General features: G+C 43.5%; 1 protein-coding gene across 14 annotated transcripts in view; it reads left to right on the forward strand.

The window, feature by feature from the left end:
• The window catches only part of nfixb (nuclear factor I/Xb), a 144973-nt gene that overhangs the window by 37235 nt on the left and 90298 nt on the right, over window positions 1-17440 (forward strand). For 12 of the 14 annotated variants that reach the window (XM_030057583.1, XM_030057584.1, XM_030057585.1 and 9 more), the window contains one exon: window positions 14831-15362. In XM_030057583.1, coding sequence (XP_029913443.1) covers window positions 14831-15362 — 532 coding nt within the window. Of the gene's footprint in view, window positions 1-10247; window positions 10369-13650; window positions 13941-14830; window positions 15363-17440 lie in introns of those variants that run through there. The other 2 variants (XM_030057595.1, XM_030057591.1) reach the window with 2 other exon arrangements.

The raw sequence follows: 17440 nt of genomic DNA on the forward strand, positions 1-17440 counted from the left end.
TTATCCACATAGAATAATTTAGGAGGTAATAAATGCATTTCTAACAAAGCTTTGCCTGCCATCGTGTTCAGAGGCCTCTAATTAGGAGTCTGTGTGGATGATGCTTCTGTAGATCTACGCCTATCCTCTCCTTTCTTTTGTTTTCGCCTCTCTTGCCCTCCCCCCGTCCCCTCCTTGTTTGTCTTTCATCGCCGCCCGCCGTCACTTACTGGCACTGTGTGAAGTTTTTAAAACTTTATTACTGTAACTTCAGACAAGGAAGTCCGTACAGGAAGAGGGGAAAGGGATGTGGGTACGGTGGCGCTCACTTAAGAAAAAAAAAAAAAAAAAAAAAAAAAAAAAGAGGAAAGTGTGCTCAAGTCTTAATTCTCCCTAAATTTCCTCCAACCTGTTTCATTTTGTTTATTTGTCTGTTGTCTCTCAGGCAGATTAGCGCAGCCATTGTGTGAAAAGCTCGGGAAATAAGGCTCGAAGTTTACACTCGGAGCTTGTTGCGGTGCGCTGCTGTTGTTGGTCTAGACTGCTTCAGTTCAGATGTCTCTGTTTGTTTATCCGAAAAACCCAAGGTTTCCCTTTGTTGCCACATTATTTTCAAAATGTGAAACCTAACCTTTTGATTCTGTAACGCATGATATCCACGATTTATGTCCATCTGTGAAGGATATTGTCCTTTGTAGTATTTTCTGCAATAAAGCCTGCGAAATGGTGCGATTGACTTTGCTTTGTGGTCAGAAAACACATAATGCTTCACAGAGTCCATGTCCTTGTATGCACGGGGCATATAAGGATATAAGGAGACAGTGGTGTTTGTGTATGTATATATGTGTGTGTGTGTGGGTGTGTGTGGGTGTGTGTTTGTGGGACAGTGTTTGTATTAGGCCGAGCTCCTTTCCTGTGGTGTGTGGGCTTGAATCCGTCCGGCATGTGTGGACCCTGCGCCCTGGTTGTGCGCCTCAACACTCGCCCTACGGCAGAAGCGGAAGCTCTGCTTTAACCGCATTAGCAGGACTCTTCCGTCAGCCTCTGGCCCACTTTGTTAACCCTCTCACTGTCTCCTTAGTCTCCTTTTACAATTCCCTTCCCCTCCTTTTAAAAGATCTCCCCGCTTTTTACGTGGTGTTTGTCTACTGGACCTGTATAGATTTTTTTTTTTCACCTCATTCAGTTTCCTTTTCCACATTTTTCGCCTCTTCCAGGACACTATTAATTAAAAAATTCCTCCTCCTTTAGCACCTACTTTCGCTAAATTAAGTTAATCTCTCCTGGTTTATCAACTGTTAACTGTTCGCGTCCCTCCAGTCTTCTGTTAACCCTCTTTCTTATCTCCACATACTACAAATTCATTAACCTTTCCTGTTTATTCAGTGCCTGTGCCAACTTGTTAAACTCCTCTCGCCTGTCAGTGGCAGCCATGATTGACCCCTTCTCTTCTGCCTGTCAGCCACATTATTAACCCCTTCTTTCTCACTGAAACTGGCAATGAGTTTATAAACCCCTCATTATGCCGCCGTTCAGCATTTCTTCAACGGAGGGTCAGGACCTGGAATGTGTTACGGGCTTTTTCTTTAGGCCTCACATGACAGTAAATGAATTGTTCGACATCCTCGGTTAATATGTGGCTCTTAATTAACCCTCTATTTTACACTGTAGTATTATTAACCCTGGTTAATCACCCATGTTAGTACCCCTTTTAATTGAGCTACTTTATCTGTCATTTAAGCGATATACAGTTGTAACAACATGTGAAACGCATTTTCTTCTTTCAGCGCCTGAAGGAATTAAAAGAGCCCCAGATATTTTTCTGAAAACCGTCTCACCAAATGAAAATGTAGTGTGAAAAGCGATGACTGACAGCGAGCGGTCTTTATTTTCTCTTCTCTTTTTCATTCTTCCTTTCTCATCCCTTTTCTTTTGCCCCCCATCGTCCCTTCTCTCCTATTCTTTCTCTTTTATTTTACTCTTTTTTTTTTTTTGCCAGGAGATGCCCCTCTTTATCAGGGCTGCTACAGACACACCTACAGCCGCACATCTATCAAACATTTGCCCCTGGTTGGCGCTATTTGCCCTCAGAGGGCATCAAACAAAGTAAAGGCCTACAGGCTGAGCATTAAGTTCTTAGCTTTATTCAAGATCCATACAGGTGGGACCTCAGATCATCAGGGCTTAATAAATAACTCGTGGCTATGGCTTAAGCTCACTTTCTTACCTCGTTTAAGGGGGAAAAGTAGGAGGATAAAAAGAATATATAGACAGGAGGCCATAAGGGGGGTGTGCACAGACATGGAGGGTGAGACAGTGGGGGTTGTGAGTTAGGGGTGGCGGCAAAGCATTTGCATAAAGGGCAGGGCAGCGTGCCCGGTGGTGGAAAAGGTTGGCATCATGCCTCTCAGACTGGCAGAGAGGGAAGACTGGAGAGAGAGAGAGACAGAGAGAGAGAGAGAGAGAGAGAGAGGGGGAGAGGGGGGTAGTCAATAGTGCATCCCTTGTTCAGAAAGAGGAGGTCCCTAGCTGTTGGCAGGAGAGCAGGGTAAATCTCTAGTTTGATTGTGTGCTAGATTGCCCCTTTATTTCTCTGATTGCAAAGCGTTCAACACTGCATGAGTAGTGGGCTTTACTTTTCCTGAGCCTTTATTCAGGAAGTTTTTTTTTTTTTTTTTTCCTGGCCCCGTCTGTGATTGTCCCCGCACATACGTTTTTTTGGGAGTTCATATTGCGCGCAATCAGTCCGCCGAGCAATCTGGAGAACCTTCTGATCTGCCTTATGGATCCACCTGATATCTGTTAATAACAAATTGGTGACGTTTGCTCGATGCCGTAGGCAGATGTGTTTGCGCAAATTTAGCCTCGAACACAACTGATTGCCCTCTCGCTCTCTTTGCTCTCCAATCAATTCTCTCTGTCTCTCTCTCTCTCTCTCCGTCAGAGTCACAATACTGCCGGCCCCCTTCACGCCGCTCGTGGTTCTAGTGATGTCATGCTCGTAGGGAGTGAAAGGGACAATTATTTAGCATGGACCTGTTATTTCTGGCCCTGGGTCCATACAAGCCAGAGAGTCAGAGGGAGTCTGTTGCCTCTGCACTGGATATAGAGTCTTGGCTCTCTCCATCTCCCCGGCCGTCGGTGGTTATTATGACCGCTAAGAGTGAGGTGCTCGCAAACCGACTGTGACCAGAGCCCTTGATAACCCTTTTAATTTAGGGCTCCCTGGGTGTAACTCAGTGGTGGCAGTGTATTATTGCTAAATATTTCCTCAGTCGTGTTTTTTTTTCTTGCATTGAATTATCCTAAAGCATAATTTATGAGCAGTTTTGACCCGGATTGGAATGATTGGAAAATAGAGTCTATGTTGAAAATAGCTGTAGCTGTTCTTCAGGATAAGGTAATGACAAACTGATCTGACACCAACCGAGCGCTTCCATAACGCTCAGCGGTGCTTTCATTCGCTTACAAATCAGTGTGGATTTATACCGGGAGAGTGCAGAGCAGAGATAAGATGGTATTATTACCTGTTATCTTCATCTTGCGCAAACCTTGCAGGAGCAAGTAGGGATTTTCTAAACGTTGCAAACACCAAAATACAGATTCAATTGGGTGTGGGTTCCAGAGGACCAAGCGGGTGCTTCAAATCATATTTAGCGTAACAGCATGCTTTGTAATTGGGTTTACCTTCAAACAAGCAACAAAACAACGGCCCTCTGCTTGAGCGCGCTACTTTTTCTTGGTTTCAAAACACAATCGTGTTGTTTCAGCTCACTTTCTTCTTCCAGCGGTGTGTGAAAGGCTGACTTTGTCATTTCACACTCATCTCTTTGAAAAGAGGAGTAAAGCCCTACAGCTTTGTTAAGCTGCAAGTTAACACATGAACTTGAAGATCCCTTTCTTTTCATGCAGTGTTGAAATTCTAATTCCAATGAGTATGAAGAGGGATCCTTTCGTAACAGGGGTTATGGTGTAAGATCCCTTTGCTGCGAGCCTATTGATGAATCACTGTGCTTGTAAGGCTCTGTGATGTGTGTTAACCAGGTGTGCTGAGCCTTGGAGATGAAAGACAATGCGGTATGCAGCCAAGGCCATCAGGGATTGATTGCTTATGCGGTACATGCTAGTGAAATACCACCTCCTGTAAGATAAAATATTGTTTCATTTGTGTTCATAAAAGATTTACCACCTTGCTTCAAACTAATAGAGCATGCAAGATAACAGAAAACGGATGTCTGGATGCATTGCTTAATTTTCGTGTAAGGGAGACACGGTCACTGATTAAAGAAATCATCTATCAGTGAGATATTTACCCTGGCCATCAGCTGAATGCTGGCTGGGGTTGGTTCATGTCCTCTGCTAGCCACTTTAGCAGGCAGCTAGTCATTATTTGAAAGAATTAAAAAAAAAAAAAAAATCTAGTCAGCTTGGAAAACCGTGGATGTGGGTGCTCCACAAGAAATATCAAATCTTTAATTTCTTGATTTAAAAAAAAAAAAAAATCCAATTTCCCAATACAGTTTCGTTTTTTTCATCTTCTGGGATCAGGAGTAAATATGTTGAAACAAGGCAAATTATCACCTTAGTGTAAGATTCAAGAAAATTAAGGGAAATATGTCGATTAGCATTTGAAAGAAGCTGCATTATCTCTTCTTGGTGGCGGTTTTGGTTTTTTTTTACACTTGTGTAAAGAAAAACAATATTTTAAGACTCAGTATCTAAGTATCAGACTAAATGACTTGATATAATGGAGATTTTTTTTTCGCCGTGCGGTGTATTTACTGGTTTCCTTGCTGCGGTGACTGAGCTTAAATGATCAAATAGAGATAAGGAAAAACAAAAAATAAAGAACACTTTATTGGAGTTTACCTGGACGACAGCGTCGTCCAGGTAAACTCCAGCCGCCGCAGTGTGAGCAGCACAAACCTCCTGGTCGGGACAGCAGAGAAACACTCAGTCATGGCTGTTGTGGTGCTGAGTCGGCCTGCCCTAGCATGGCCAGCCGTCGGCTTGTGCACAGATACACACACACACACACACACACACACTCTCACAGACACACACACACACGTGAGACGCAGGGCGGTTCCTTCATTCAACAGTGCATTCTTTCTAGCCAGCAGCAGCCAGCTCTGGATTGAGGGGCGAGGTGTCAGCGTGTGTGAGTGTGTGTGCTTCTGTCTGTGCACAACATGTATTTTGGAGTGTGTGTGTGTGTGTGTGTGCATGTGCGTGTGCGCAGCGGGGTGCTTGCAGTGTCCTGTTTGTGATGTGTGTCACGTAACTTAAGGCTATACAGTAACCAAGCTTTCTACATTAAAGGTGAGTCCACAGATACACAAGCATGGCATCATCAGTATTGTCGTCCATGTTGATAAATTATCGCATAACTTCATTATGTTGAGGTGGAATATTTTTGAATGTTTCCCTCCACACCCCACCGCCCCCCCTCACTCGTCAATACTATCATCTTCGCCCTGGAACATCGGCCTGCCTCGACATGCAATGTTTCTCCTCAAGCAGGAACAAATATAGTTTTATTAAATCTCTATATCAGTAACATCATCACAAAAAAACAAAATAGCTGGCCCGAGTTTACCTTGATCTCCGCGTTTTGAGAGCACTTACAGATAAGGCAAATGTTTTGTTCTTAAGTTTATTTTTCAGCACGAAAAAAAAATCCCAGAGTTTTTCATGTGAATTCGTGCCCTCGTTGTTTTGCTCAGTGATCCATGATTTGATTTGTCCTTCAAAGCTAAAGATAAATAGAACCAGGCCTCGGTATCTACCGCACCTCTCATGTGTGATATGGATTTCAGTGTTTGTGTTTTTGGAGGTTTGGGGTGGGTGGGAAGAGGTATCGATGGTGCCGCTGGTGGTGCCGGGACGGGTCCGGGGCTCCACATCCAGCCGTCAGAGGCCTCAGACTGCTGTGCGGTGCAGCTGGGCAGCGGAGACCCTCTGTGGGTCTGGAATGTGCCGTGCGTGCCTCTTCCTCGGCTGGTTCCCCCGGCCCACCCCGGGCCCGTTAGCACGCAGCCACCACAAATTGCTTGCAGATTTTTCACACATAGTAACGTGCTGGTTTGTAAACTCAGATAATTACAACCAACGCAGGCACAGACTTTCATAGATCTGTACGCATCACTTACTTGCCACAGTAACAGAGAGTGCGGGGTGGGCTGCTGTACTTTCCCCCCCTACTTAAAATTTAATCATCACCCACCCCACCCCCCTACCCCACTATTTTCAGGACTTAATGATTAACAGGAATGATTACTGTGACAACAATGGAGGGTTATGCGGTAGGCATTGTAGCTTGTTCTGATTACAGTACAAAACCACAGCGAGCCGAAGGAGCATGCAGCCCTATACAATCATAGAAAACAATGTAGCCAACAGCAGTTTGGAAAGTCAAGGTGACACACTACTTTTGGATGAGTGTGTCAGTGACTGTATGAAAAATGGCAGTTGTGATTGAGCAAAAGTGTGTATAGGCGTGTGTGTGTATGTATGTATATATATGTGTGTCAGTGATATCAGTGTGCGTGTGCAAATGTTGGCACATGGCGTCTTTGTCCCTGCCTCACATGCACCCTGGGAGCTGCTGAATGCAGCAGAACACAAACTGCAACCAGAGGAGCGCAGGCCAGTAATGCTATGGGGCTATGGGTGTGTGTTTGTGTGTGTGTGTGTGTGTATGGAAGAGAGAGAGCGAGAGTGAGTAAGAGACTGCAGAATTTACTTGTGACAGAGAGACGGGTTTACACCTGCTACCTTCTGGTGACAAACGAAGCTCCTAAATACCAATTTTACAAAGTGCCATTATCTGCATGCACATTTGCACTGATTGTACAAAATATCAGGCCCCATTTTCAGTTAAATATCCAGACCTGATTCACTAAAACTCACTAAAACTATTACTACATTGCAAAAAAATCTCAATTTTAACAAGTCATTTAGTTTCATAGTGAGTTGTGAAATCTTGTCTTTTGATAAACCAAGTGAAAAAGATCTTTCAGTGGGATGGAATAATTTCTCTTCTCACTCCTACTGCTAGAATTTTCTTGAATCAAGTGTCATTTTCTTGATACAAGTTGATCTGTTTTATTCTGCCTTGTTTCAGTTTGATCTGAAACAAGTGAAACTGCACTGGCAGATTTTCACATTCGTGTTAAAGACTTTTTCCGCTATGTAAAATATTTTCAGTGTGCAAATCAGCACAAAGACTGCAGGATAATGTTCAGAGGTCATGTTATTGGTTTTGCACATGCTAAAAGTTACTTTAGTCCATGGAGGCCGTAGTTTTATGGCAGTAAAAGTGCCTGGGACAATCGTGCCGCCTCCTGCAGCAGCCATGCACATGACTGTCTTCTACAGTCCTCCCCCACCTCCTCCTCTCTCTGTCTGCCAGTCTCTCACTCACGCCTGGAGCCTTTAGCATCATTGCACTCTAAGTGAGTGATGGAGCCTTTTTGCATCCCTCCACCGCCTCCCTCCGCCTATAACCCTGGCTGGTCCGGTCTCCTCTGCCACCTTCCTCTGCTCTCGCTCTGTCTCAGTGGTCGGAGGCGGGTCAGGGGCAGCCGGCGTCAGGTTCTGTCCAGGGTCAGGGACGCTCAGCTGGGCAAGAGAGGACACAGCGGAGCCCCACCAGCGCTGAGCTGCGATAATGAAGGGCCAGGCGGCCGGGAGTCTCTCATTTGATGCAGAGCATGGTCTAATTGGTCTAATGAGATGCAGTGCAGGCTCAATGAGGTCAGGTGCCATAGGACAGACCAGGACAGGACAGGACAAAGCAGGGCAGGAAGGCCTACTGCTGGGCATTATGGGTCAGAAAGAGGAAGGGACTTTTTTCACTTCCTGAGTTCGGTCAGCGTTTTTTAAGATAAAGATTTTTTTTTCTTTTTTTTCTTTTTTTTACCACTGATAAGGAGAAATCACTGAATGAAAGTCATTTGCTCATGACCCGCGGATAACAATGAGCTCAATGATGATTTGTGTCATCACTGGCACGGAGCATTCAAGCTTGATAAGGATTCATCATCCCAATAAAAAAATAATACATTTCAATGTGGCAAAGTTTTGATGACTTGGCATGAGGCTTTTGACTTTGCAATCGGTACCAGAAAGTCATGAAAAGTCACCTGAAAGAGAGAGAGAGAGAGAGAGAGAGAGAGAGAGAGAAAGAAAGAAACATTCTTCTATTTGGTGTCCTTTTGACATCACCCATTCAAGGATGAAGGCTATACAGATTTGCCTCTTATCAAGGTGGACGGGGCGGGCTAGGTGATTTACCAATAAATAGTTTAAAACCATCCATAATTACAGTGTACTCCAAATATAGCTGCAAACAATTTAGTAATTAACAGTGACTAGGCACCTTTCATATAACCAATATCTGATAGGTTTATCTTCTTCTTTGGAACAAAATAGTTTAAATTGTAATTTTGGGAATAAAAAAATGTAGATTTTAGATGTGGTATAATTCTGTTGATCAACACTGCAATTCTTAGATTTATGTTTAAGCAATTTCCAATTCAACGTTTTTCCGCTATATTTTACTGGCCTTTTAAGAGTAACAAATACAGGCTTGAGTGTTAAATGTAAATTATGAAGGTCGGTGCTGAAATAATAATAATAATGATAGAGTAACAGTCGATATCTATATGGCTGTTCACAAGTAAAATAAAATAGCTCAGATTTTTGCCTGAAATATGAACGGAGGACAGTTCGGGGGAAAAGCCCTTCTCTGTTGAAATTCAAATGAAAGCAGAAGAGCAAAGGGCTGTTAAGGCGCAGTAATGAATCTGTAAAACTCTGGGTTAGTTGCCCTGCTTTTCAGTGCCGACCAGGCCCTTTTCTGTTCCCTCTGAAAGAGTTAATCTGAAGTTGGCAGCCAGCTCGACGTCTCGGTCAGACGTGCGGAGAATTGAAAAATAAAGAAAATCATTCCTTTTGTCTGATATAGGCCGTTTAGACGCGGCTCCTAAATTGTCACCTTGTCTGTGTTGGCATCACGATAACAAATAATGCCTAATTTCTTTTTTATGCAACATATTTTGAATTTGAAACAGACGAATTTGCTGTTGAAAAGCAAAGGGGTCTTGGCTGCATTACAGATATGAAATCGCGATTATTGAGTGTAAGGCAGAAAAAAAGAAGAATCAGCAGCCTGTGTCGTCTGTAAAATATCACAACAACGAACCTTTTTTAAACAAAAATATTTCAAGTTGATTTCAATTGTATTAGTGAAAATGTTTGAATGGTTAATAACTTTAATTTTAAAGGTTAAAATCAAAATAAATACTAAACAAAACAGGCTGTATGATGCATTAGCCCTGCCTTTTCCTTCTATTTCACCTCAGAATCCACAATCCAAAAGCCATCTTTGCTCTTTTCAAAGGCTTTTTTCCATCCACTCCATGTAATATCTGGAGTAAGACACGGGGTCATTTAGGCCTCATAGCATGGGCGCAGTTCATTTGCTAATTCTAAATGAAATATAAACTGCCAAAACATTTCAACCGCATGTGTTTTGGGTCTCCTCTCTACCGGTATTAATTGAGCCTGGGTTTTATTGACGGTGTAACACAAATGTCTCGCTTGCGGGAATGCCAGCCCGTCTTTCCAGTTTCTACATTTCCATGTTTCTTCCTGGCAGACTGCAGCGGCGATGTCTTCACTCTTTTTAAGTATTCATATTTTTAAGTGCCCTATGAGAAGAGAGAGAGAGAGAGAGAGAGAGAGAGAGAGAGAGAGAGAGAGAGAGAGAGAGAGAAGTGATGCTGCATTTTTAATTGTTTTGGCTGAAGTCTTCGTCTTATTAACGGGCCTGGCTAATTTGAGGGAATCAGGCAGAGAAATTGCTGCTCATGTTTAGAATATTGGGATCGGGTTTGTCAAAAAAAAAAAAAAAAAAAAAAAATCCATGAGCATAATTCTAACTGGGGTGAGGGTCAGCCTGTTGGTGACTCTGACACTCACGCAGAGGTTTGTCTTTTTTTTTTTTTCCAGGCCTTGTGACCTGTCAGTGCACATGCTGTGTGTGAAGTTGGTGGATTTTTCTTTTCTTTCTTTTCTTTTCTCCTCTCTTCCCTGCGCCACAGTCCGCAGCAGGGTCAGTGAAGTTAAGTCACGGCGACAAATAGTTTGTGTTGGACTGTGGGGTGAATTAAGGCAATCGATAAACATCCCGGAAGCTTGGGCTCCGCCTGTCTTTTTGGTCACCTTAATTATTTAATAGGTGGCTCGCCGGTAAGGCTAAACAAGCCCGACAAACACCGACAGCTCTGACGATAATTGATAATTAGACCCGATTTACAGCTTACGCTTATATCTAATTCAAAGGCCAAGCGTGTTTTGGCTTTCGCCTAATTTAATTTCCAGGTAAGGAGATTACCCTAAAGAAACCTTCCATGGATCACATGTTAGGTGATGCCCTAACAGGCATGCAGCTAAATAAGCGTTTATTCCAATACAGCAGCCCAGGCGCGGTATAGCGATACACATAGTTTATTTATGGCAACATGGAAGTCTAAAGCTCACCCACGGATAGTTTGACTCGATGTTTTCTCCAGCCTGAGCTGCAGAACAGTTGTTTCTGGAAAATGAATACGGGACTTTATAGGGATTTTTTTTTTTTTTTTTTTTTTTTTTTTTGCCAGCAAGGCAAATAGCATAGCTAAGGAAAATGACTTAAACCCCCTTGTAGCCAAATTTCATTTGTGTGACATTTGAATAGCGGTTTATTTGCATTCTGACAGGATATTCTCTCGAGCTTCACCATGAATTCTTCAGCTTTTATTGAAGTGAATTACATTGAACTGCCAGTTAATTCTGTCTCCTAGTGTGGTTTTTGGAGTTTTCTGATTTTTACATTGCAGGTGGTGATGGGGGCAGAAATATCTTTGATGACACACACACACACACACACACACACACACACACACACACTATAGGACTTCCATGAACCCAATTGTGTTCCTCTCTTCTCTATCCCTCTCCTCGTTGTTATTCCTTTTGTTGTAGTATCTAAGCATACATCATAATTTGGCATCAGTGGATGGCAGACAAAGCTGTCGGGAATGATCCTCGAGATGTATTGTCCTACATTGTGTTGACAGTTGATGGGTGAGAGCCAGTGCTTCATGTGTCTAATGGGGTGGTGTTGTCTGCATGACTCTAAGATTAAGTTGAAATATATTACTGCGCTGAAGGAGATTGGTGACCGTGATATTTATTTGTGAGAGAGTATGGCATCTCAACTGTCTGCACACGTGTGTATGTGTTACTGTGTATGTGTTGAATGTGTGTGTGTGTGCACATACACTCCGGCATGTGCATCTTTGCGCATTTGCTCATTCAGTTTTGTTTTGATTAAAAGAGAACGTGCACAGCAAAATACAATTATACAACCTTGGACAGGGTTTTTTTTGTCCGTAATTTTTCCTCTGTCTCTTTCGAAGCTAGGAATAAGAGAGCTAAGAGAGTCTGTTTAGTTTGTCGTAATTATCAGGTGATAATTATGCAAGGAAGGGGAGACTGTCTTTGTGAGTGCTCTGGCAGCACTTAGAGTCATTTTCTAGGAATGCGAGAACCTTTTTTTCCCCGATCCAAACTGTTTCAAATGCTATAACATGAAGCTCATTTGGGTGTAACGGCGGAAGACACATTGTGTGAATGCACAATGTCGATCTGCAGTTGATTGTGAATACAGCTGCTTCAGAAACTGTCTCTTGATGGCTCTGCAGACAGGTTTTGTTTCCTTGGATTCTAACCTTTGGGAGAGTTGAAAATGTAGACACAAAACGGCAACTGAACTATCTAAGGATGCATAACGTCTTTATAGGAGCGGTTTTCCTTTTGTTTGATATTAGCTCAGAGGAATAATTTGTGAAAGCATGTAGTTTTTTTTTTTCCTTTTTCCCTTTTTTAACATACAGACATAATCCTGCATTCCCAGCGTATGATTCAGCAGCAGAGATGCCCACTTGTGCTGAACAGACCCTTCAGACTAGTTGGTTCGACTGCGCGCAGAGCAGGTGCAACCCTGAATGAGATGCTTCACGAAGAGGCAAACATGGCAGCCATCGCCACTCATAGAACCCACGTCGAATCCCCCGGGAATTCAGGAAGAGGAGCAGATAGGGGGATTGTGATTCGTAGGAGACGGCGGTCTGTCTTGGCCGTTTTATCTTCAGCTTCAGCGTGCCGTCTGAGACAGCTGGAGTGCGATCGAATCGCTTGAATGGAAAGTTTTACAGTCAGAAAGCCGCAACGGGCGACTGCTGCCTTTTCCTTTAAAAAAAAAAAAAAAAAAAAACAAATTCTATATCGGTTTTATGTGTGTTAATCTGTATTTTGTGCGTCCCTGCATATCCTGCCTTTGAACCATTTAGTCGTTCGTTTATGTGTCTTGTGTCTGGGTTGCAGTCAGAGGAGTGTGGCTGACCGGGTTTGTTTCTCCCTCTTTGTTTGCTGTGGTAAACCCATGAGCAGCTGCCAGTGGTGGGGTCTGGTGGGATTCTGAAGCTGTGTGTCCTCTCTTTGCCATCCTCTGCCAAGGTGGCATTACGCAAGCAGAGAGGGAGAGAGAGAGAGAGGGGTAGAGAGAAAGAGAGAGAGAGAGAGAGAGAGAGGAGCAGAGAAGGGCGGGGGTTTGCGTGGGTAAGGGAGCCGAGGCGATGGCGGCCATAGTAAAGATGGAGGCAGCAGGCTGAGGGCTGCGGGGATTGGTGCAGGAGAAACCGTGCTCCCCTGAACTTTGCCTCTGTGTCAGAGAGGAACTTGTCGATTTGGCAAATTGTGCACCGTCGGACAGGGCTGCGCGCGCTTTCACTCCCACCCGCGCTCTCTCCTGCTCTCTTTCTCTCTGTCTCACTCACACTCTCTCTCTCTCTTTCTCTCCCTCTCTCTCTCTCGCTCTTGTGCGCGCTCTCGCTCTCTCCTCTCCCTCTCCCTCTCATTGCCACTAACCCCCCCCCTCCTTTCTCTTTTCCCTCCCTTTCAGCTCTTGAAGCTAACGCATTGGCTGGGCTACAGGCATCTTGTTGCCAAATAGGTGGGCCCTACTCGTGTTGGCAAAGGCTCAAGCAATGGTTAGGGAAAGAACGCGGAGAGGACGAGAGACGGAGAGCGAGAAACAGAGAGAGAAAGAGAGAGAGTTGGAGAGAAAAGGGGAAAAAAGAAGCAGCACTCGGCTTTGCCAGCGGTCGTATGCGCTCGTCCAACATTGATTCGGCTCTCTGCTTTTTTTTTTCCTATTCTGTGCTCTGCACTCCCCGGCCCCCCCATCTGTGTGTGTGTGTGCGTGTGTGTGTGTGTGTGTGTGTGTGTGTGTGTTTCTGAGTCTTGCGCCGGGCCCAGGGATCAGAACAGACACCACTACCAATTACACTTTGCCAAGGATTTTTTTTCTAGGTTCATTACTTTTTTTTTTTTTTTTTTTTTTTTTTTTTGGAAAGCACAAAAGAAGGACTGTTTATTTTAAGTGCATCTATACCAGTTGTTGTATCCAAAGTCTTTTTTTTCCCCTTCCAGCAGTGAAATACCGTTAACATTTCTATTCTTAACTTTTTACAATTTTTTTTTTGCTACAAGTTTTTGTCTCTTTTAAACATTTTTATTTTGTTTTTGTCTCATTAAACGCTGGCCGTGGTCCGACTGCAATGAAACGTGCATTTCCTCCTCTTTAAAATCTTGGGGGTATCTTATTTTGCTTTTCAACTTTGTCCCACTGTTTATAGTGAGCTGCATATTCTGCTAATTATTTTTCTACAACCCTCAAGTTTTTTTTTTTTTTTTCATCTGCTAATTTTCCACACCCAGCCAAACCAGCACTCGCTTTACATTGGGGAGCGCGGGAGGAAAAAAAACTGGTGCAGGAGATTTTTTTTTTTTTTTTTTTTTTTTTTTTTTTTTTAAACGCTGTGCCAAATTTATGATGAGAGTGCAAAATGGTAACTACCAGGCCGTCTGTCTTCCTCTAGCAGTGTGGTTTTCTGTGGTGATTTCTGTCCGCTTTCAGTTTGTTGTGGAAATGTGAGTCTGGTTGGAGCTCCCTTGCATGGTAGCAGAGATAGGAAATGGTATGGCTGATCTTTTAGCAGCACATTTCAACAGTGGTCTTGTGGCGGCAAAGCTTGGCGGTGGTGAGCGACCGGTGTGTGGCAGCCCTGGCACAGGAACACTATGGCGAGATCTGGGCATTGTTGCCCAGAGATATGTAGTGAAGGTATTATGGTACAGCAGAATAACTTCTCTTTTACAGCGGAAAACCGGGAGCGCACCTTGGCTCGGCTTTTCACTTGCTTTTGAATTTTAATTTAAATCAATTTCATGCATTTTGTGTATGTTGTTTTGAACATTTTGCTGTATGTTTACGTTAAAAAAAGAGGCAAATGGAATTTATTATTTACATTGCAAATAGGTCTTCAACTTACAGTTAAGCTTGAATTTCCTGTTCTTTTCAAATAATACATTTTAGCAGTGTAATTATAATTTGGGTCTTTTTTGAATAAACATAGAATCACTTTAGAATTTGTCAGTAAATTCTTACTTTTGATTTTGCATTAATATGCAATTGTAGTAATTTATATTGCACTTATAATAGCAATATTGTCATTGTGAATATTTTATTTCTTTTTCAAAATTATCCTGTTGTCTCTTTTTTTAATTTAAAATTGTCTTAAAGTTGAAAAGCGCTTTGTTTTGAAGATTTTCATTTTCTCTCTTGCACATTTAAATGTTTTTTCAGCCTCCTGAGAGTAACCATCAGCACGAGACTAACACTATTCCCTTCCCTCGTCCTCTCTCTGTCTCTCTCTTTCTCTCTCTCTCCCTCCATCAGGATGAATTTCATCCCTTCATCGAGGCCCTCCTCCCCCATGTCCGTGCCTTCTCCTACACCTGGTTCAACCTGCAGGCCCGTAAGCGCAAGTACTTCAAGAAGCATGAGAAGAGGATGACCAAGGACGAGGAGCGCGCAGTGAAGGACGAGCTGCTGGGGGAGAAGCCGGAGATCAAGCAGAAGTGGGCCTCGCGCCTGCTGGCCAAGCTCCGCAAGGACATCCGGCCCGAGTTCCGCGAGGACTTTGTGCTCACCATCACGGGGAAGAAGCCCCCCTGCTGCGTGCTGTCCAACCCCGACCAGAAGGGCAAGATCCGCCGCATCGACTGCCTCCGCCAGGCCGACAAGGTGTGGCGGCTGGACCTGGTGATGGTCATCCTGTTCAAGGGCAGCCCCCTGGAGAGCACGGACGGCGAGCGGCTGGTCAAGTCGCCCCAGTGCTCCAACCACGGCCTGTGTGTCCAGCCGCACCACATTGGAGTGTCGGTCAAGGAGCTGGACCTCTACCTGGCCTACTTCGTCCACACGCCAGGTATGTGGGGAGAGGATTTACTGTAGTCACCTCTATGGGAAACACACACTCACTCATAGACACAGAAGCGGGCAAGCTTCTTTTCCACCCCCCTCCTTCTCTTTTTTAATTATACATATGTGTGTGTGCAAACTCATACACCCAAAACACACTCATACACACCCACAGCCAAACTGGTTAGTGCATGCACACACACTTGCACACAGATACGGGTCAGCATGTGATGTGTCACACTCACTTTGGCATGTGAGTCACAGATTAGAGTGCCAAACCCTGCACCTCACTATGTACCAAGCGGAGCCAATGCCAGCCTTTGATAAACACTACACACACCGTCGAGACTAATATTAAATGCACCTGGACATTTGCAGCCAGCCTAATGTGTAATGATGTATAATCTTGAAAGGTTATGCGTACCGTAAAATGACGTTTTTGAGAGATGCTTTCTTTCTGACTGGGATCCGGAGAATTTGACAGAGCGAGGCTTAAAACCTGTGTTTACCTAGAGATATGTTTGCGTTGGTACATTTGTTCATGTATTTGTGTGCAAATTTGTCTAAATCCAAATGTGCATGTTTTCATGTGCCATCTGTAAACAAAAGCATCTGCAAACCTGTTTATCTGTGCATGCGTGTGTGTGTGTGCGTGCGTGCGTGTGTATGCAGATCACTTTGACATGCGTCTGTGAGCCATGTGTACGTCGTTGTGAAATCGGTGCATGTCAGTAGCACTGTGTCGTGTGTCTGTGGGTTCTATTGTGTGTGTGTGTGTGTGTGTGTGTGTGTGTGGTGGTCTGGAGAGCGTAGTGACAGCTGGCCCAGTCCCAGGTTGTTTAGGAGGCAGGGAGAGTCGGCCTGTCTACAGCCTCAGCCTCCTCCAGCCTTACCACTCTGCTCTGCTTTCCTCCACCAGCACACACACACACACACTCACACATACACACACACACACACACACACACACACACACACTCACACACATACAACACATATACAAGTTCTCCCTCGAACCCACTTGCTCACACTGCCTTGTTCACTGGTCTTCTAACCATTATTACACAGCTCTTACATGGAAAACACACACACACACACACACACACACACACACACACACACACACACACACATGTGGAGACAGCCCAGCTCTGTAGTTTCGTGTGAGTTTATGACAGCATAGCTCTGGCTGTGTTTGTTTATGAGATATTTTATTTTTCCATATTCGACACAGGTGTTTCCTGTGAGCATAAAGTTGAAATAGAGGTGGCTAAAATATTTTAGTGTTATATATACGAAAAATATATTCTCTCATGTGGGCAACAATCCATACTCCCTAGGAGAGTTAACATTTGAAATATTCAGTTTAGTCGATTTTCCAATTCTTAAACACTGGAGCTCAGTGAGACAAATTTTATGTTTTAGATGCTGATTTATATTTTGCTGACGTTGATTTATATTTTAGTAATGTTGACATTTTCAGTGGCTTTTTTGCAAGTTGCATTTATTGACTTAATAGCAATTAATTATGAATAATTAAGATCTTCACATGTCTGTGTAATAATTTAAATTGATTAATGTAATTAATAATTAATTAATTGTTGTTAATTTTACAGATGAAATTGCAAACTGCTCCGCTGATGTGAAAGTTTTTGTTTTTTTTAAACAATCAGAATTTCCAATGTAAATTTCAGTGTGTCAGTCAGTGTTACCACATTGGTCCCTGGTCACGTTGGAGGAGTGGAACTTTTTTCTGATGGAAAATAATCCACATGAAATGCAGCCCAATTTTGCTCCAGTGCTCACAGAAAAGCAAATCCATATAATTTACAGTATCAGAAATTGTTTTCTTGAAAAAGGTGGATGTCTTATGCTGTTGCTCCTTGCATCAGCAGTCAGTGTGAAAACTGGAAAAAAAAATGCCTTTAATCCAATAAACAAGAACAAAGCCATTAATGGGACACCAGTGGTGTCGCAGGTGGCGCTGTGTGCTGATTGTGGCTTTGGTCTGTCATACAGTAAACACCAATGCCAGTACAAACTGCACTACACATATTTTTACATGTGTGAAATTTGCAGTCGCCT

The sequence above is a fragment of the Myripristis murdjan genome, chromosome 8 (assembly GCF_902150065.1).
Source record: "Myripristis murdjan chromosome 8, fMyrMur1.1, whole genome shotgun sequence".
Taxonomy (NCBI): Eukaryota; Metazoa; Chordata; class Actinopteri; order Holocentriformes; family Holocentridae; genus Myripristis; species Myripristis murdjan.